This window comes from Centropristis striata, chromosome 21, assembly GCF_030273125.1.
Source record: "Centropristis striata isolate RG_2023a ecotype Rhode Island chromosome 21, C.striata_1.0, whole genome shotgun sequence".
In the NCBI taxonomy this organism is placed as follows: domain Eukaryota; kingdom Metazoa; phylum Chordata; class Actinopteri; order Perciformes; family Serranidae; genus Centropristis; species Centropristis striata.
Genome location: NC_081537.1, coordinates 6,599,000 through 6,620,217, shown reverse-complemented (window position 1 = coordinate 6,620,217; position 21,218 = coordinate 6,599,000). Strand labels below are relative to the sequence as shown.

The following is a 21,218-nucleotide window of genomic DNA, read 5'->3' as shown; positions in this document are numbered from 1 at the left end:
AGTGATCTGCATAGCAACAATATATGAAACACAATAGTTATCAATCAATCTACACATTCCACAACACAGCTAATAACCCTTACTCACATTATTCACATCCATCTGTTTGTGCTGCATGTAAACTTATTCCCTCCTATATCTGTGTCTGTATATACACTACCGGTCAAAAGTTTTAGAACACCCCATTTTTCAATTTTTTATTGAAATTCAAGCAGTTCAAGTCAAATGAACAGCTTGAAAGGGTACAAAGGTAAGTGGTGAACTGCCAGAAGTAAATAAAAAAAAGGTAAGGTTAACCAAAACTGAAATATAATGTACATTTCAGAATAATGCAAGTAGGCCTTTTTCAGGGAACAAGAAATAGGTTAACAACTTACCTCTATGGAGTCTTGGGCTATTTTGTCCATTTTTGAATTCTTTTCATGTCTTTGTAAGTCATTTTGTGTCTTTTTTTAGTCCTTTAGTTCAACATAAAATGTGATTTTGAATCTTTTATTTTCAAAACACTATCATGCTAAATAAAGAATTTTGTTGTTGCAAATGTGCGTTAATTTCAGAGTACACTGAGACATTAAACTGCATAATTTTCAATTAAATTCTGGAAAAGTTGGTGTGTTCTAAAACTTTTGACCAGTGGTGTATGTCTAACCATGTTGAATGATTGAGTTTCTTTTTCTTAAAATAACTATTTCTGTGTCTCTTTATATCTCAATGTACATTCATGTATTACCCAATATACACTTTGTATATTAACACTACACAAGAGTATTACACCTCATTGTACAACACACTTTCACACACAACCTCATTTGGCCAGAATTGAAAAATCTACTTAATCTCCCACTATATGAATACATACTTCCTACGGGCACTGCACTAGTAAGTTAAAACTGAATAAACATGACTTGGATGGCATTCACCACAAGATGAACTTTTCTTGCCCTGCTAAAAAGTAAACAGGAGATTTTGAATCTATTTTTGGGATGCAATAAATACTCTATTGTCAACCAAGTCACTGCTCCAGTCGCTGTGTGTGGAACAATGATGCATTGGCAGAAAGTCCTATTGACTTCACAGTCCCGCGGCACAAGAATAATGTGAATTCATGAGATGGTTGGCATTTAAACAGCACGGGACAATGTGCTCTGAATACCTGACATCCTTTAGGTCAACTGTTAACGACTCGGCCGCACGGATCAAACAACAAACCACTACAGACTTCAATTCAACCTTTATTATCTTGTTCTTTTCTGCTTTAAATTAATTTCCTCTCCTTTTTGTAACATCTGAAATAAACGAAAACATCCCGAACAGGAGTGATAATAAAGACTGACTTAATTTAAATTGATACATAATAACAAAAAAACAAACAGTAAAACATAACAGGTAATGTCTTTAACGTGTCTGTAAAACACTGTTCCAGCTCAGCTTGGTATGGTAGGATTTGGCATCTTAATAGAAATGCCTTCAGTTGGTTGCTTCGTCTTAAAAACAAAATATTCTCTTATTGCATTTGGCAGAAAAAAAAAAAATACAAACAGGAACAAAATGCTGCTAAAAAAAACACAACTTAAGAGACATATGCAATAGTGCCAATGTTTTTGAACTTTTTAGCTATTACAATATCCAGACAGTCACACATGTACACACACACACACTTTCTCTCAAATGTAAGCTGTCAGATTAACATCTATTCACTTCCCTGACTGGAGCAGATAAGTGTTCAAAAGCAAGCACACACACGCACACACACACACACACACACACACACACACACACACACACACACTCACACACACACACACACACAAGTATGCAACCACACTCAAATTTCTCATGAATCTCTCATGGACAAGAAAGAAAAAAACATTCAACATTGTAGCAATAACACAGACACTCCCGATATCATCATCATCATCATCATCTTCATCACATCCTCCTCCATTCGGTCATACTGTCATCACTCCTTTCATGCACACACAGGCAGGCAGGAGGGCACCTTGTACAGCGAGTAAATAAGTGATCATAGTCATCATTAACATCATGACAATATAGAATAACCAACTTGATTTTCTCGAGTAAGAAAAAATACAATAGCGAGGTCAGTGTTTGAAGGGCAAAAACAAAAAGGGAAAAAAAAAAAAAAAAAAAAAAGGACATCTCTGAATTTCCACAAAGTTTCACACGTTTCTCTTTTTTTCTTTTTAAAACAGAAAAAGAAAAAATTATAAACAGCCGACGTACATCAACAAGGAGATACAATTTTGCTTGTCAAATAGAAGAGCAGTGTGGAACTGATGAGAAGGTGTGAAAGGCTGCTGACATGGCGGGCGGGTTGGCGGCCGCTGGTTGTTAGCCAAGGCCACTGCTGTTGTAACATTTAGTCGTCCTGTAAGGTCTGTGTAGTTGTTGTGTTTGTAGCTCTCTTTCAAAAAAACAAAAAAAAAAATACATGGAGGGATTTGTGGAGGATGTGTCAACAACAAACCCAGAGGCATATAGTGCAAGTTTGGCTAATGTTGTTTCTGTTTTGATTTTCTTTTTTTTTTTTTTACCCTGGGTCCCATGTTGATGGCATACTTCCACCAAGGTAGAGGTGTCGGTACCTACTAAAAAACGCTCTCCTTTTCCACATCTCAAAGGGTTGCTGATAGTCCATTTGACTCAGTAGTGTGGCGCCGTCCCAAATTTTTCTACAAATTCCAGATCCTTCCCCACTCTCGAGCTTTTCCGAACATGAGAACTTAGAAGTACGCCAGCCAGGTCTACGAGGGCTCAGTCTGCAAGTCTGAATGTTTGAGATTCGACCATTAAATAGTAATACAAAAGAAAAGAAATTGTGGCACACTAAAAACAGCAATAGCTAAACTTGTCGACGTGTACGACTCTGGCTGAGCCTGTCTACAGTGCATGCCTGAGTGATCGGGTCTCTGAATGCAGATGGTGGGATTTGGAGTAAAAAGACAAAGAGCTATATCCAGTTGAGTCCTAAAGATTTTAATGGATTTCACCTTTTTCCCCCGGTTCAAGTTTTACTGTTGTCTTCATTTAAAGTTAAGCGGTTAATGTGTGTGTGAGATAATGTACTGCATGTAGCCTGTAAGAATGTGTCGGCGTGACCAGTGTAGCTTTAATTCATGTCACCTCTACGTATAAATAAATACAGAGTGTGACATATGTATTACAACTTGGGTGTAAAATGTGTCAGTCGGCCCCTCAGATGGAGTCAGCCCCCCCGCCCAGCAGGTCAGGTGGCAGCAGTGAGGCGGGGCTGCCCATCTGGTGGCGATCCTCAAGTGCCGGAGAACCCCAGAGGCTACTGCTGGGGTACCCCGCCCCGCTCATCCCGCTCATCCCTCCCCACAGACCCTGCCTTCCGGCCTCCACGCCCCCGGCCCCGCCCACCCCGGTCCCGTTGTTGCTCCACTGGGCGAAGATGCCCAGCCCGGGCCCCTGGGTGGCAGACTGGTCCGATGAGCTGCCTGTGCTGTCCAGACTCTGCCACCCAGAGCTGGAGGGCCCGGCTCCTGCGTTTCCTGCTCCTCCTCCGGCTCCAGAGCCTCCTTCCACTCCTCCTCCTCCTCCACCTCCTCCTCCGCTGCCGCTGCCTCCTGCTCCACCTCTCTCGCAGCTCCCTCCGTTACTGTTGGCGCCCACTGCGGAGGATGCTGTAGGCCCGGAGCCTGCAGAGCCGGCTGTGGTTCCTCCGCTCCCTGCTCCTCCTGCCTGGGAATGTGCAATGTAGCGAGCCACATCCTCCTCGCTCACAAACTCCGCCAAGATGGTGGTGTTACCCAGAACACACCTGGACACACAAACAGTCAGTCAAACACTCTTAAAACTAAAATTAGGATTCTTTTTCAGAAACAAATCTTGTTTCTCCTATCAGTCAAAGAAATATTTGATTTCTGCAACTTTTATTGCCTCTACTGGACTACAATGATCTACTTTTTACAAGGTTCGTACACTTTTTGAGTGGTCAAATTCAAGCACTTTTCAAGGTCCATTTTCATGGTTTTCCAGGACCTTACAACGGTTGTAAGTTGCACGTTTTAGATGAGTACTTACATGCTAAAAGGGGTCAATTCACTCAACAAGCAATTTACACTGAGTTTTACAATAATTTATACAAGTAAAACACGTTATTTGATGCAAATTCTTGTTTTAATTAAATTCTATTTTCACTAAATAGAAGGTACAGTGTTACTATATATAAATAAATTCCAGATCAGGATGACTCGAGATACTTCTGAAGTTATTAACCAAAGACTTCAGAATGTCAGTTGTCAGGGCATAAAAAAAAACAATGATCTGGGGGAACAACAAGCACATTTAAGTCTCAATAATAGAAATGTTATATCGCTTTTGATTGTTCAGATTTTGTTTACAGATTAAACTAATGAGACATGCTTCTGGTTTCAGTTACACGTCAACGATGCAGACATGATATTATTAGGAAGTGATCACACAACAGACCACATGACTTACATGTGGAGTGCGCTCTGGGCCTTGGCTGCCTCCTGTTTGGAGCCGTAGCGAATCAGAGCGCTGCCCTGGGTCAGGCCAAGGTGAAAGGTCAGCAGAGGGCCGTGCTGCATGCAGATGGTCCTCAGAGTGGAGCCATCGATCTGCAGGGAAACACGAGACAGAAGAAGGTGAACTTCAAGGAAAAGTGTCAAAGTTGGGAGTGAAATTCGGGAGTGTTTCCATGTGGAATTTATATTTTGTAACCGTTTATGTGAGTGCATGTGTGGAGTGAGATTAAACAAGCCTGCCTGGCACTATTATTTTAATGTATCCTTTATTTATTTTCTCGAGGAATCATTGAGGGTAACCCCTGATTTGCAATGGTGTCAAGAGTACAGAGAAAACACGAAACAGCACAGACAAAACACATGCAAAAACATTAAAAACAGTTACAGTGGAAGGCAGTTATTGGTTATCATAGTTTTAAACTGGCCCATAGTTATAATTGTGTTGAGTTTGAGTAAATGTTGTATTATTATATAATAGTTACAGCTGTAGATTCATAGAAAAACATTAATTACCTGTGGTGTGAGGTTACTTAGCACCAACCAGCAGCTTTCCCGAGAGCTGCCGTCACTCCAGGTCGAGGCTGTGGAGAAAAAGCAAACAGAAAAAACGAGTGAGAGTTTTCCACACTCCCTGTAAACACAATCCCACTCTGTTTTTCCCCTCGGCTTCTCAGACGTAATAAATGATGAATAACTCTCCCTGCTGCTTCCACTAACGCTCGGCTGCTCTTCCAGATCAAATATAAATGGGCTCTTAAGTTCAAAAGAGCACTGTGTTGTATCCAGCAATCAGAGCCAGTTGTTTTATCTCCTGTGTACATTTAAATCAGATGAATATTTCAACGAGCGCCGTGCTGTGCTTGGCTGAGGAAAAAAAGGGGACAAGCTTGTAACCAAAACAACAAGGAAAACACATCGGGGCATTACCAGTGGTGCTCGAGCCACCGCCCCAGCCCCGGCCGGCCAATCGCGGGGCTCCTCCAGACCAAGGGGAAGGCGATGGCTGCTTTTGACTGGCTAGTCCTGGAGGTGGGCGGGACAGCTGGTTCTGGTTACTGCCACGGTTAGCTTTCCAGGACTTGTGTCCAATGGGCTCTGGGGGCCAGCTGGTCTTGTAGTCTGTGTACTTTGCTGCAGGATTACAGAAAAGTGAATGAGGGTCTGTATACTGGGAAATACAACTCCATGGTAACAATGGTAACAATACCAGCATTGTATTCAAAAGAACTTCCAACGGTTGGGACAAAGATGAAACTGAGACACAAGAGTTGTTCTGCCCTTAAGGCATTTAAGTTAATTTTCATGCTTTTAATTTGGTATACTTTCAGTTTCATGCAGACTCTTGTTTTGACGTTTGTTTACTAAGCTAAAACAGGAAGTCAGACGCCATCTTGAATTCCTCACGTTAGAATTACATTAGAGTTACAATTACGATCGGATATCTTTAAGAGGAGGTGGCTACCTATTGCAAGGTATTTCTCTGGCTGAAGGGATCTCACACTGTGCTGTACTGTCCTGACTGTCCATTATTCTTTCATTTATTCATTAATTAATTATATTGTACTCATTGTTATTATTCAGCTTGCTGTAACCCAGTGTGTCTTCTGTCTTTGTTTAGTTTTTTCGCACTGCCATGTGTACTCTGTGCTGTTGTCAAGGAATGTTTTGTACCGTGTTCTTTCTTGTTAAATAAAAAAAAATAAAAAAGAATTACATTAGAAACGGCAGACTTGTTAAGGACACAGATGTCAGTGTGCCAGTGAAAATTCATCCTGCCTGTTGATTCCCCAGCAGAAGCATCACTTGTATGTATTTGATCTTTGTTCTGAGTGAGTTAACTTTTAAGCATATTGATTTCATGCCGTAAAAGTAATGTTCGTGAAAGCTAGATGGCTTATCTAATTTCAAGTAAGTTTAAGTTTGTTTCCTAGTTTCACTCTCTCGTCGCATCTGTATGGATTCAGTACAATGTGAAGAAAATAAATCTGCAAACAAAGAACTCAGGATTTCTTCATGTTCATGAATAGAGAGAGTTTAGTTGGAGTTGCTACACCTCAATGAGAACAGTACAAGAGTAAAAGATAAAAGGTTGAGAAGACTGCACAAAGTTTGCAATTACTAAGATGTAACTCAAAATGAAGATAAAGCAACACACCAGCCCAGAAATGAGATTGTGTGTGTGTGTTTACCTGAGTTGTGTGCGTTGTTGAGGGGACTGTCTGAGGCACTGTAGGGCCAGGCACCAGGTGAAGGCAGCAAGGTGTTGAGGGGAGGGGTGGAATCTGGAAACAAACGGCCATCTGCGTTAGTCATTCATTCATTCATGAATGACAAATATTATCTATATTATCTATAACTAAGAATAGAATGCTTTTTTTTTTTTTTTTAACACTTTTATTTGTCTTTTTTATCTCTAACTCTGTTTTGGATTGAGTTTATTACTATTTTATTTTATTGTTTTTACTGTTTTTACTGTTTTATTGTTTTTATTTATACCTATTTGTGTATGATTTATTCTATTTTAATAACTGTACAGCACTTTGGTCAACTGAGGTTGTTTTTAAATGTGCTCTATAAAGAAACTTTGACTTGACTTGACTTATTGTCACTATACACATATACAATGAGATTTAAGAGCTGACTCCAGAAAGCAGTGCGACAATAAATAAAATACATAAAAGATATACAATATAAACATAAACATACACCTACTTAGGCAAGTAAATGTAAAGAAAAAAAAAAGATATAATGTAAAACATATTCAAGAAAGGGGGGTAAGGTGCACAATCTTCAATTCGCCATGATGCTATTTAGTGTTCTTAAATATATTGCACATTGAAGGACAATTTATTGCACAAATTATTGCACATTGCCGAAGAAATATTGCACAGTAATAAAGTCCATATGGAAAGTCAGTGCATATGAGTGTTCAGGGTTGTTATTGCTTTTGGGAAGAAACTCTTCTTGAATCTGTTTGTTTTGGACCTGATGCACCTGTAACGCCTCCCAACATAATCAACATACATTTATAGAGACTTGTTTATTTAAGAAATATTTAATTTTTATCTGTATGCAACTTGAATATGAGCAAAATTATGAAAACTAACAAACTAACATACAAATGTGATGAAATTTAGAAAAAGATCTTTCCCTTGAGCAAAACGATGAGAACTGGTACAAGAAGACAAAGCAGAAAATAAATAAACTAACTGTTGGATATGGTGTTACCACACACATTAAGGTGGGGATAATGAGGCAGTGGAGCCGTTAAATGCTCACCTGTATTGTCTTGTAACAACTGGTGCTCAGTATCGTTGAGGTTGGGGGACACTGCGTTTCCCATCATGCTCCCTGGGGTCATGTAAGGGTCAGAATCGGGGTCGACACGGTCGATTCCCTTCCAGGGCACGCCAGGCTGGAACTCTAAAGAACACACACACACACACACACACACACAGTCTGTTTAAGAACAATTTCCTTCTCCTGGATGTCTTTTTTTCTTAGGCTACATTTACATGACGACGGTCTGAACAGAAGACGCAAAAGTGGCGTCGCGTCACTTTTTATTCCGCATTTAGACAAGCGTTTTCAGGAGGAAATCTTTGTGCATATGGTGACGCTAAAGTGTGTGAATTGGATTGTATGCATGCCAGGCGGCATCACTTAAAGCAATAAGAGCATCTTTGGGCATGTTGAAGTTTTCACGCCACGCATTTTCATCAGCTACTCCTTCCACAAAGTTCTCCACCATCACTAGATCTTCCAGGTCTCGTCCAAAGCCGCCTGGCTCGCCTCCAACCAATTGGTGCATCCAAAATATGATAGAGGTAATTACAGATCCTTCTCTGTTCACTAATACTATCTGTACATATCCTGTACATTTGGTGGAAAGACACATGGAAATAATCCCACATGTTTATTTCCCTGTACTGGCACATGTACAGTAGTGTAAAAAATAATAGCAGTCCAATGTGACTAACCAGATTAATCCAGGTTTTAAGTATATTTTTTATTGCTACATGGCAAACAAGGTACCAGTAGGTGCAGTAGATTCTCAGAAAACCAACAAGACCCAGCATTCATGATATGCAGCTCTTAAGGCTGTGCAACTGGGCAATTAGTTGAAAGGGGGGTGTTCAAAAAAATAGCATTGTCTGCCGTTCACTTTACAAACTCAAAACTATTTTGTACAAACTTTTTTGTTTTGAGGATTTAGCAATCCTGTGAATCACTAAACTAATATTTAGTTGTGCAAGTGTATGTGACGTAAAGGTGTACGCGACATGAGCAGATCTGAGCAGAGTTTTGTGTCTTGGCAGTGTAGACGGACACGCTACGGCGGAGCGTATTCAACTTTTACACTCTGGAGGGTGGTTCCAGATTTTTGCGGTTTTAAGCCCCAAAAACGCCGTCACCGTCTAAACGAAAGGCACTTCTGATAAAATATTTTGTCGTTTTTACTCGCAAGCGTCCTCATGTAAATGGGGCCTCATTTCAAACCATTGAGTTTTATCAGGTTATCATTCTATATATGTAGAACTTGTCACCAACCAGGGGGCCAGCTGGGCGTGGGGGTGGGCTTGGGACCCATCTTGTTGCCAGGTGTGCGATGCCAGTTGTCTCCGAGCCCGTCTCCAACCATTATGTCATACTGAGAATAGGGCGAGCCCCCTGGCATCTTCATGGGGGTGACAGGACCTGGAAGGTGATCATAATGTATGTTACATCACAGAGCAGCAGATGGCTTCACTAATCACATAATAATAATCCCATTAACACTGTCTGCCTCAACAGCCTTTCATCCCACAGCTCATCCAACAACATTAGTATGAATCGAAGGAAATCTTACCGTTTTTGTGGAATGCGTTCTCAGGTGAGGTGGTGTCTGGAGAGGAGTGTCCTTCCATCATCCATTTGAAGCGGGACTGCTGAATCCCGAGGTCCTTCATGCCCCCAGGGCCGCCCACCACAGAGCCGCCCAGGTCCAGACCGGGGAGGTTCACCCCAGAACTAAACCCTGCTCACAGGAGGAGACACACAACAGATGGAAACATGTAGAGGGTTATTATAATCATGAACACTCATCTATTAAAGGAAACTTAAGTTATAAAAAAATCAAAGTTAAGCATTATCTGAACTATCAAGATCGTACCCAGTGGGCTTGTTTTTAATAAAACTGGTCTGGGAACAAGCTCTCACTAAGGTAATAATAGTTTTGGATTTTTCATTAGTTTTAGTTTCATTGTGAATTTTTGTTTTCAAATTCAGTTAGTTTCAATTAGTTTTAAGAGTGAGTTTGCTAGTTTTAGTTTATTTTTTGAAAATGCTAAGTTTTTATTAGTTTTAGTGTTAGTTTTAGTTTTTTGTAATGGGCTTTGTTTTGGGTGCGAGATTCAAAGAGGTCATAATAAATTTTGCCTTATTTCCTTTGGTTTATCCATATTAGCCCCAATAAGGTTATTACTCTTACATTTCGGTGTGTTTTGAATTTTGGTTCGAGTGTAGACATCCATAATAACTAAACGGTTTATGCTATCTGAAAAATTCCAATGTTTTCTGAAAGCTGAGAAGTTGCTCTTTACAGCCAACATGGTGTCATTACGGTAATTTTACTTGCGCTTCTCCCAGAAGCCCACAAAGCAGGAATACACACACTCCGCGGTGGAGAAATAGAAACTCTGGATTATGTATGAAAAAAGTTGACAACGACGAAAACGAAGGACATTTTCACTATAATTTTAGTTAGTTTTGTAACCACAGTTATCGTTGTTGTTTTTTTAAACTCTCGTTTCTATTTTCATTTCTGGTAACGAAAATGTTTTTTCAATTCTAGTTTTCGTTATTTCGTTAGTTTTCGTTAACTATAATAAACCTTGGCGCTCACCAGAATATGGTCCGAGATTTTTCTGGTGGAGGTCAGCCACAGATGCCCCCAGGCCTGAATGGGGCAGAGGGTCAGGCAGTTTGGGACCCCCTACGCCACCTCCTCCATGGTGGGAGGGGGAGAGTTTGGAGCTGCCGCCTAAACCCCCGACCTGCTGCTGCTGCCTCTGCTGCTGGAGCACGGCCATGATCCTGGCCAGCTGAGGAGACACAACACACTAAAATCAGCTGCTGGGAGGAGGAAGTAAAAAAAAAAAAAGAAAAACAAAGAGAGAGCAATATCTTGTGTGTGTGTGTGTGTGTGTGTGTGTGTGTACCTGCTGAGGGTCAGCCTGCTGCCGCACGTTCGGTGTGAACTTCCTCTGGTTTTGCAGAAGCTGCTGCTGCTGCTGTTGCGGCTGCTGCTGCTGGAGGAGGAGCTGACAAGCCTGAACAAACACAGACAGAACGGAACAGAAAAAGAAACAAAGCAGGTGTGAGATGGCAACACAGACAAGAATGCACTCTGCAGAGCAATTCTCAAGCTCCGCACTAACAAACCCACATGTCAGCTATGTGTCATTTTTTGACTCCACTTGGAGGAAAGAATCAGATCTAAATATCTGAGTCAGAGCTGTAGTTGCAATGGTGACATCATTTCATGGATTCTGTGGGTGTTAGTGCATCACTGCATACAATGAAAGTGATCCAACATGTCAGAAAATGTTATGTACAGAGAAAAATCTCTCTTTTTTCTTTCTCTCTTTTTTTTAACATATACTGTATGTGTATATAAGCACAAAATGTACAATCATACATGAACAGCATGTCCAATTTTTTTTTAAATGATCACATCTTGTCTTCTTATATATCCTGACTCAGCAGACGTGTGATGTAGTCTGCAGTGACGCTCAGAGATGTACAGTGCTGCTTCTCACCAGCTGAAACTGGATGTGAGGCGGGTAGATACTGCTGAGCATGGCGATATGCTGGGGGGACAGCTGTGGAGGGAACACACCTCCCCCGACTCCTGCCACTCCTCCCACGCCGCCAACACCCCCCACGCTCCCGCTGGGAGGGGGCATCTGCTTCAGCACGGAGCCTGGCACCTGGAGACGAGACACAACGGCAGGCAGGCACACCTGTTACCACAGAAACGCTTTGGTGCTGTAACCACTAGCAACCACATTAGCTTACTGCTTCTGCCCGATTAACATTGATTCTCTTTCATGTTCTCATTAACTGTTGTTAACAAACGCTCCGGCCCGAGTGAGTGAACGAAATTGATTCAATCCCTGGAAAAGACATGCGTTTCACTTTGTATTCTTGAGAAGTAAACAAGATCAATGTTGTCCTAAAGAGAGATTATGCACTCTAGGGACCACGCTGACTAATAGATACACCACGTTGTGTAAGCTCATACATATACAAGGTTCATACGGTTTTGAGTGGTCAAATTCAAGCATTTTCAAGCTTTTCCAGTATCTTACAACGGTTGTAAGTTGCATGTTTTAGATGAGTACTTACATGCTAAAAGGGGTAATTTCACTCAACCATACCAACAGCGATGGTTTTACACTTTTAACAACCAAAAGTACAGTTTGCTAATCTCAATATTCAATTTATTATCTATTTCATTGAAAGTGATTATCTTTCGTCAGATTGCAAGAGAAATACAGTAAGAATTTCAAGCATTTTCAAGCACTTTATCCAAAATCCAAGCACTTTTCAAACCTTGAAAATACATTTAAATTCAAGCATTTTCAAGGATTTCAAGCACCCGTACGAACGCTGGATATAAGAATCACACAAGTACACTGTGAGAAAGTTCACAGCACAAAACACAAGTCTGTGAAGAACACAATCGGCCCTTTGCATGAATATGATGGATATACTGTGTTGATCCTGTATTAGAGCCAACTTATGAATAATGGTTTCTCCACCCTGGCTTCACTGCAAGTTTTCCCCTTACAATCAATATATAAAATGCATGATGCTGCTGGTGATGTCATGAAGCTGGAATTTCTTTTCTGGTAAATTTGTTATGTTAGCATCTTTACTTCTCTTTACATCTTTGCATTCTACTTGCATATGGGCTTGCTTGTATCCTTTAGCCATCACTGCATATTTGTCTTAAATTCAACACTGCTGCCGTTTTATTTGACAGCCAAAACGAGTTGCAGAAGCTCTTTAATAACCTAACACCACAACAAAACCCACAAATTATATTTAACAGGCACAAATGACACGAGTGACGACACCGACAGCACTGTGAGTGAATGAGAGGTGGTAGGGCTATGTGGGCGCTGAAGCGTTGTGTGTGTGTGTGTGTGTGTGTGTGTGTGTGTGTGTGTGTGTGTGTGTGTGTGTGTGAACTTGCTGAGAGAGCAGAAAGTGCAGCTGTTGTTGGTGTATCAATAGTGCAGACAATTAGTATAGAAATCTTTCAAATACTGAAATATGATTCTAAAAATCTCTATAAAAAAATAGAAAAAACACACTAGGAGCTACAAATGTCATCAAAACAAATGTCAACAATGTATTTTCCTCTCAAAATAGGAGTTACTACCTGAACATGTAAATAGGACAAAAAAAACTGTCCTTACAAGCATAAATGTAGATGTGGGCATTGAAACAAGTTTAACCGAAGTTTAAGTGATTCTGCTTTTTATTGCTTAGTTATAACAGCAAAAAAAGAACTGTAAAGCTGACTCGCCAACACTGTTTAACACACTCAACCCACACACTTCCTGTGTCAGTGTTGGTGTGAAACATGTAGACAGCCAGGAAAAATACTGATCACAGAACAAAAAGCGACAGTATTACCTGAGGTGACAGGAACTGATGAGGCACTTGCGCTCGTATCCCTGGGGACTGGTTCATGGGTGGGACACTTGGCTGGTGTCTTGACTGAGCCATCCCTCCGCTACTGCCAAAGATACTGTGACCGCCCTGCGTTTGAAGATGGAAAATTAACCCTCAGAGGACACATACCAGTGGAGACATGAAAAACAAACACAGAACATTACACAGGACATGACAGACTGGAGGAGGACAATTTGGGGGTATAATCGTAAGATAATCTTTTGAAAACGGAAAAAACTACAAGAAGCTAAGGTTTAAAAAAAATATGGTAGGACGGAAACAAGAGGCACGGTTATCTTACTTGTCTAAAGGGAATAGTGTGGTTGAAGAGGGAATGGGGCTTGTAGACAGTGGGTGGTGAGTACAGAGAGCAAGGACCCTCCTCCCCAAGGCACCAATCCTGATTGGTCAAAGGCAAGGTCTGTCACAGTGACAGCCAATGGAAGACCAATTTGAGTGGTGGTGAAGGAGAGGTAGGGGAAGATTGAGACAGGGAGGAAATGGGGCAGACCAGGAAGAATCACAAGAGGAAATAAAGAATAGTAAGAAAGGACAAAATGTTATCTAGACATGAGAAAGACATAGAAGACAAAGACTGCTGAAGCAGCAGAGAGACATTACCTTGTCGTAGTAGGACCCAGCGTCCCCAGGTGCTGCCTCTTTGGGACCAGGTGGACGATAAGCAATGCCACCTCCTCCTCTTCCTCCCTTTCTCATGTCTCCATTATAATCATTCATCCCCATGCCCATCGCCATGCCCATGCTTCTTTTCTCTGCATCCATCTTCTTCTCCTGGAGAGAGCCCGGAGCCAGGTCAATGTTTGGCCCACTGGGATCATCATTCTGTTTAGCAGAAAAGGCCACCATTATCATCATGACCAGCACCACTACCACCATCACCATCATCAAAGAAATAAACCACCTGCTAAAGACCTGCGGACAAGTGTGCGAGTACAAAACAAAGAATCTGGAAAAGACGAAAGCTTTGACGTGCCAATTCCCGGCAGTAATAATAATAAAAAAAGTACTCTCTCCTAAATAACTCTCTCAAAAACACACTAACTCGTTAATTTGAGAAAGTTTCTAGGCTTGTTTACATTAGGTACTTTTCCCTCTAGTGAGCTGCTATGGGTGTGGCTTGGGAGAGAGGATCCGCCAGAGATCCGCCCAACTTCACCGGTTAGCGGCTCAGGTGGAAGCTCAGAAAGTACCTGCCTCGGGTCGGTACTTTCTGAGCGGCAATTTCGCGCATGCGTGTTTCATTTGCAGACTGGTGCAAACTGGACTCTGAGGGGACAGGGAAGTTCCTGCTCTGCTGACTGCAGCAGGGAGAGACTGCTGCGGGAGGACTGGGCCGCTTATGAGTGCTTTGGGACGGTGCCTGCTACTCGTTAAGAAGAGTAACGATTCTCTAAAAGTCTCCAATAACACCAGAAAAAGTCGCTAGATTTGTCGCTAGTCGCTTTTTAAAAAAAGAGTCACTAGAGGGTTCTGAATAGTAAGTCGCTAAGTTGGCAACACTGCTTGCCGCGTCGGTCCGTTGTCACATTCCAACTCCGTTGGTTAGCCGCTACAGAAGTACCTGTATGGGAACAGAGGCCGAGGGGAACTAACTAGTGGGCGGAGCCAAAACACTCAGCTGCTTTCCAAAAAGTACTCAAAGTACTCAGTCAAAACAGGCCTTCTCATTATTTTAAGATATGTCCAAATGCAAATTTTTGCCTAGCTTGAGTTACATCGTGGGATAATTTGTGTGTATCTGCATTGCTTGATGTGGAAACCAGAATTCTTCCTTTCAGCAATGTATTAAACTATGACTGAAATAATATATAATGCTGCTTTGCCCTACAGCTGCGCTTTACTGGTTTCACAACATCCAGAGGTGCACACAGCTCTATAGCTCACTGGAAAATTGCTGCTACAGTGGTAAGAAGCTATATTAAAATTACTTTGCTTTGATTTAATTGCAATAAAAAGTCTGACTTTTTAAGTGACTTTTAATGCTAGTTTTCTGAATGGATTTTAAATCAGTCAGGGCTATGCTATGCAGGCGACTCTTAATGCTGATGGGCTTTTTGCAAATTTGCTTCTTTGCATTGACTTTGTATAAAATTGTGCCATGTTAAAAGCTGGCTTTGCATTTGGTGTGAACAAACTGCAAGTTATTAATTTGAGATACTTAAGGGAATGTTTCTCATTATAATGACTTATATGACCTTTCTTGAAAATATAATTTTTGCAGAAATGGGCTTCCATACTACGGTGATTAGTCTTAGGTTTAGTCTTACCAGCAGCCCCATGTTGGAGAACTGTCTGTTGATGGGGCCAATCCATGAGTCTCCTCCGCCAGGCTTCAGTGGACCCTGAGAAATAAATACGAAGAGAAATGATTTTTAAATTAATGCAACAATATAACAAAAATACAAAACCAGTAGAAACCATTTTCCCCACAGTGGGACAAATTAATTAAGCTAACTATTTCCAACTTGTCTTCATTTCATCTTAGCCACTATACAACATTAACATAATTTAGGCAGGACCCAAATGTCATGTCATTAAATTCTGAAAAAAAAACTTTTTTTTAAATTCTGCTTTTCCTTTATCAAGATTTATTTTCTCAACCCACCTTGTTGCTGGGCTTCTTCCCAGTGTGACTCTGTCCCCAGCCTCCATTGCTTCCCTGTCCCCAAGAGGAGCTGCTTCCCTGGGAGCCAGCGCTGTTCCACATGCCGCCTCCCTCCTCCTCATCCTCCCAGCTCGAGTGACGCGAGGCAGCCACAGAGCCCTCTTTGTCCCCCCAGCCATCTTGCATAGACTTTGAACCTGCAGGGGGGGGGGGGGGTCATCCAAAATGCCACTATCAGACTGTGAAAAAGTAACTAAAAGATCTGAAATGGATATCCATTTCTATGTTTTCTACTACCAACGGCTGTGATTGCATTAAAATTCATTTTTCAAATGATTTCACCACAAATGCATTAGTTTTATCTGATTTTCTAACCAGGTTTGATGGGGTTGGGAGTAGGGTTTCCCCAGCCTGTTGTCTTCCCTCCAGCATCATCAGGTTCTCCCCAGCCAGATGGGGCTTCAGTAGTAGTCTTTCCCCAAGCTGCCGTGCCATTGTCTACTGTAGGACTAGCTGGAGATGGAGAAGTACCACCCCAGCCTGAAGGACCTGCAGAAACACATGGGAAACACAGGTTAAGATGGAGCAACCTGGTGGAGACCCTTAGGGTAGCGCACAATGGTTTCGGTCTTGACTTTGCACATGAGCCCACACAAATTTTCTTTATCTAGTTTGATTTCACCTGAGCATTTGTGCATGGTAACATGAGTTAACAATGGCGAAAGGGGTTTAAAAGTGATTACCAAAGGGCTAAAGAAACGCTTTTCCTTACGTGTACTTAATTTATTGGCTTGACACATTGATCAAAGCATTTTATCTGCAGCCAAAGACAGTTTTATGCAGAGAATATTCACAGATTGACAATGTTTTTACCTCAGCTGTACTTAGATGCAGCACTGACTAAAGCTCCAGTATAGTAACTAACTACTGTTAATATGGTTTGAGATTAAACTGCAAAGATACTAAGCAGGTGGCTGGTTGAGTTGTCATTTTGATATGCTGAACTTGCTAACCTTTAAAAAGTGGATCAAACTTTCCCATAAAGGAAACAGTTGTAGTAATTGTTAGCCTCTCTGTGATTTTCATGCCAGCTCAGTTGATAAGAAACATTTGTCAATTCTGCAATATCTGTATGCCACAGCTGTTTCAGAAACAGACTTCAATTTACACATGACCTTTAACTGGACAACTGCTGATACAAATTACAGGAAAGGTTGCATGTGTGAATGCACATAGTTTGTAAAAAAAAAAAAACCCCAACACTTATCTGTGTGCTACTGTCACAAGACTTCACTGACCAATGGGATTGTTTTCTTAATTTATGAATCTGATGAAGTCATCAATGATTTTTAGTCTTTGTGATTTATTTCCCTGGTGTTCGTTTTAAGTATATTATAATACGAGACTATGGTTTTAATTAATATTTCAATTTTTTTGAAAGACTGTCAAAAAAGGTCAAATGGGTTTGCTAATTACATTACCTTTCCCCAATTATCTTTATGAAGGATTAAAAAACCCCCACTCAATTCAAGTAAGTCTAAAATCACTAAACTATGGTAAAATTCAGTTTGTAGTGTCAATCTCGAAACCCACTGACTGAATGTATTACAACAAGGCAGTCTCAAGAATCTGAATGACAAGTCAGCCTCTTTTTTGGGTTCCAGCCAGCAGAAATATGGATAACAGATATTAAGGCCAGGACTCCCTCTTCAGTGTGCCAGCCATTGTTGACAGCCCAACTAGCAATTTGAAATGTAAGAATTACTGCAGATTCATTTTTTAAAAAAAGAAGCAAAAAGCTAAATTTTCATCTGACAATTTTGGCCAATGTATCCCACCCATTTACCTGCATGCAACCAAAGCTCCCTCAAAGATATTTGATCAATACTACTCTAGTCTGACTCCGATACTAGGTGTAGATGGTTGCTACAAGCCTGCCACTAGTTTCACCTCTCATGGGCCATTTTTCTCCCCTTTGCTATCTCTGCTATAAATTTTGCAGGGGATGGGGATTGATGGCTGCATCCATAGGTTAGATGCCGAAGACGACTGTGATTGGTTTAAAGAAATACAAACAAACCTCAACGTTTTTTCCACCATTAGTAGTACAATATTGGGACCTTTCTCCAGTACTGACACAGCTCTGTGGATGAAGGTCAGGCTATGCAAGACTAATATTACACAAACTGCAAACTAACTACAAATGGAACGCCTCAGAAAACAGAATCTTGCCCTGTTGCCTACAAAATTTTTTTTTTTTTTTTTTTTAAATACTATCAATTCTGCCTTCATATGCAAATATCTGTTTATAGAGATAAATAGTGTCTTACCAATAGCTGAAGTTTTTCCAGGTCCATGGCCAGTGTTGAAATCTCTGTTACCTCCAAGCCCTGCAGGCTGCCTGCTAGGCTGCTGCTGTACTGGAGGTGCCTGCTGTTGCGGAGCCTGGACGTGTGGCTGCTGGTCGTGCTGCTGCTGCTGCCCAGCAGGGGCGCTATTCTTATCCCACAGGTTGACCGGCTTGTAGTTGTAATGTGTTGGGTCTCCCCATGCTGATGTTCCATCATCTATCTCATTCTTCCTGCTTATTGACTGCGGTGAGGGTTCCTCCCAGCCGCTTGGTTCAGATCCACTTCCACCTCCTCCTCCTCCTACTCCTCCGGAGCCACCAGGAATGGGCCCCGAGGTCCAGCCTGAGCTTTGGTTCTGATTCTGGGCTTGAGAGATGGGTTTCCTCCCCCCGCCCCCTTGCATAGCCCCTTGGTCCAACGCTTGCTGTCGCTGTGGATGCTGATTGCGGGGCTGTGATTGTTGCTGTTGCAGTTGTGCCGGCGGGCCTGTGATAGAGCCCTGCTGGCTGTTTGGCATCTGGTGCATTTTGTTTCCTCCACCCCAATTTTGATGGGGTTTAGACCCCATGCCCCCGACAACACCCATTCCCCCTCCTCCACTCCCTCCTCCACCTGTGCCCCCTGCTCCCCAGGTTCTCCGAGGAGCTCCTTCATCCCAGCTCCCCCAACTACCCACACCTGAATCCCCACCTGAGTTTCCTCCTCCATTCTTCCTCTCATCCTCCCATCCACCTCCTCCATTATTTGATTTGGACTGTTGCTCTCCCCAGTCCCTACCTGCTCCAACCTTCTGTCCCGAACCCCACCCACTCCCTCCTGTGTTCCCTCCCATTTCTTTCCACCCGGCTGACCCTTTCTCCTCATTTCCTCCCCAGCCTCCACTTGTCTGGTCACCCTGTTGCCCATGATCACCCCATCCTCCTCCATTTCCTCCTCTACTACTGTCTCTCCATTCCTCATTCCCCCATCCTTTGGCCTGCTGGCCATCCCCAGCCCCCATCCCTCCTCCACCCCAGCCTGTAGCCTTCCCCTGCTGGCTATGACCCGGCATAACCCCTGACCCCATACCAGGTCCCTGTGCGGTCACTGGCCCAGATTGTGAGACGCCAAGATTCCTCATGTTGGGGCCTGAAGGTGGTGGAGCTCTCCCAGACAGAGAGGCCCCACTACTGCTACTGTTGCTGCTGCTCTCCCAGCCCTCTCCAGAGGACCCAGCAGAGGGAACCAGGGAAGGATTGACCCCTGGGCCCATAGAATCACTGATTAGAGTCCTGGGTCCACCAGAATACTGAGAAGAACCTCCGAGAGATGATGCGTGTTTTGATGTAGCTGATGATGATCCACCTTTGTTCTGTCCTCCACGTTCTTCAAAGTCCCAGGACGTGTTTTGTCGGATCTGTGTTTGCCCCCAGCCTGTGTTGGACAGGACCCGAGGGTCCAGATCAGACCGGCTGAGCAGGTTCTGTAAGGCAGCTTCAGCATTAGGTGCAGGGCGGGGAGGACGACTGTGACTACGGTTATGCCCGCTCTCGCTTCTGGAATTTCCACCACTGGATGAAGATCCTCCCTGTGCTCCCTGTCCATCTTCTCCCCCACCCCATTCCCCTGTTTCACTCTCTCCCTTCTGATTGTCCCAAGCTCTGGTCATAGTGGTGGCTGCTGAGGAAGAGGAGGAGGTGGCAGGGGGGTTGCCAGCTGTGCTGCCCCCACTACTGCTGCTGTTACTGCTGCAGGCTCCACCGATTCCCTCACCTCCTGGATTAGCTGCACCAACACCAGTGGAGCTCCCACCCCAATCACCACCTGAAACCCCTCTCTCCCCTCCTGCTCCTGATGACCCCCACCCTCCCTGAGATACCCCGGTGGTTTGACTACTGTTTCCCCCAGTTCCAGCACTGCCCCAAGCACTACCCCCACTAGTGGAACTCGGATACCCCCAACTCGAGGTCCCATTATCCCCTTCAGCAGCTCCGAATCCACCTGTGCCGCCTCCTCCACTCTCCCATCCATCAGTCCTTGAGGCACCCGTTTTGGAGTTAGCTGCAGGGTAAGAAGACTGGCCTCTCCATGAGGAGGCGAGGCTGTGGTCTCCCACGTTCATCTCGCCTCCTCCGACACCACGGTCCATTCCTCCCCCAATGCCTTCCCCCCCTGCGATTTTTGGTCCCGCTGATTCGCTGTCCCACTTCCCCCCTCCCATCTCTCTGTCTCTGGATTGCATTTGGTGAAGTTGCCGCTGATGGGTGCTTGATTGATTCACAGATAAAGGTGGGTGACCCCCCAGCACCCCGACTGCCCCGGCTCCCAGGCCCAGGGAAGCTGAGTTGTTGGCAGACATAGACCCTCCAGGGCCCTGGTGATGGAAGGAAGATGGACCTCCTTCCCCTGCAGCAGCGGGCCCATCCTGCTGCACCAGGGCAGGCCAGGCCGAAGGGTTGGCATTTGGATTGAAGTTGGCACCTGGAATCCCACTGCTGCCATCAACGGGGCCACTGGCATCATGGCTCCCTGGCACAGCGGAGGCTTTGGAAAGTGAGGAGGGCTGTTGTAGCATAGGCCCAGCTGCAGCTACTGCATTCCCTCCTCCAAGATGACCCTGGGAGGCAGCCATCCCCCACGCCACACCGTTGGACGACTGCATACATTCATTGGGCAAAGAGAACGAGGAAGTGGGTGAGGATTGGTTGCCAGAGGCACTGATGCTGTTCACAGGCATTCCGTTGTTGCTGCTGCCCCCTCCAGCCCCGGTGAAAGAAGCTCCTCCCCCATCATTGCCAGCGATGCTAGGCCATTCCTCCAGGTCGTTACCATCGACGATCACCTTCTCCCTGCCCTGAGAGGAGGCCTGGCTGCCTGAGCTCGCCCCCCACATGGAATTTGCATAATTAGAAGTAGTAGTTGAAGCAGCAACTGATGATGAGGTGAGGGACAATGAGGAGGCAGCTGCACCAGAATCTGAAAAGGCAAATCCCACAAGAG

At 43.5% G+C, this 21,218-nt stretch overlaps 1 protein-coding gene across 2 annotated transcripts in view; it reads right to left on the bottom strand.

Moving 5' to 3' along the window:
• Nucleotides 1-1,350: 1,350 nt before the first annotated feature.
• Nucleotides 1,351-21,218, bottom strand: part of tnrc6ba (trinucleotide repeat containing adaptor 6Ba) — a 25,557-nt gene continuing 5,689 nt past the window's right edge. The window contains exons 5-22 of one of the 2 annotated variants that reach the window (XM_059324286.1): nucleotides 18,219-21,194; nucleotides 16,264-16,437; nucleotides 15,889-16,085; nucleotides 15,551-15,625; nucleotides 13,884-14,105; nucleotides 13,564-13,683; nucleotides 13,224-13,349; nucleotides 11,336-11,506; nucleotides 10,736-10,846; nucleotides 10,420-10,618; nucleotides 9,385-9,552; nucleotides 9,087-9,233; nucleotides 7,815-7,958; nucleotides 6,725-6,817; nucleotides 5,463-5,666; nucleotides 5,049-5,116; nucleotides 4,489-4,628; nucleotides 1,351-3,805 (exon numbers count right to left, since the gene is read on the bottom strand). In XM_059324286.1, coding sequence (XP_059180269.1) covers nucleotides 3,217-3,805; nucleotides 4,489-4,628; nucleotides 5,049-5,116; nucleotides 5,463-5,666; nucleotides 6,725-6,817; nucleotides 7,815-7,958; nucleotides 9,087-9,233; nucleotides 9,385-9,552; nucleotides 10,420-10,618; nucleotides 10,736-10,846; nucleotides 11,336-11,506; nucleotides 13,224-13,349; nucleotides 13,564-13,683; nucleotides 13,884-14,105; nucleotides 15,551-15,625; nucleotides 15,889-16,085; nucleotides 16,264-16,437; nucleotides 18,219-21,194 — 5,924 coding nt within the window. In that variant the 3' untranslated portion in view covers nucleotides 1,351-3,216. The remainder of the gene's footprint in view (nucleotides 3,806-4,488; nucleotides 4,629-5,048; nucleotides 5,117-5,462; nucleotides 5,667-6,724; nucleotides 6,818-7,814; nucleotides 7,959-9,086; nucleotides 9,234-9,384; nucleotides 9,553-10,419; nucleotides 10,619-10,735; nucleotides 10,847-11,335; nucleotides 11,507-13,223; nucleotides 13,350-13,563; nucleotides 13,684-13,883; nucleotides 14,106-15,550; nucleotides 15,626-15,888; nucleotides 16,086-16,263; nucleotides 16,438-18,218; nucleotides 21,195-21,218) is intronic. The other variant, XM_059324287.1, reaches the window with a different exon arrangement.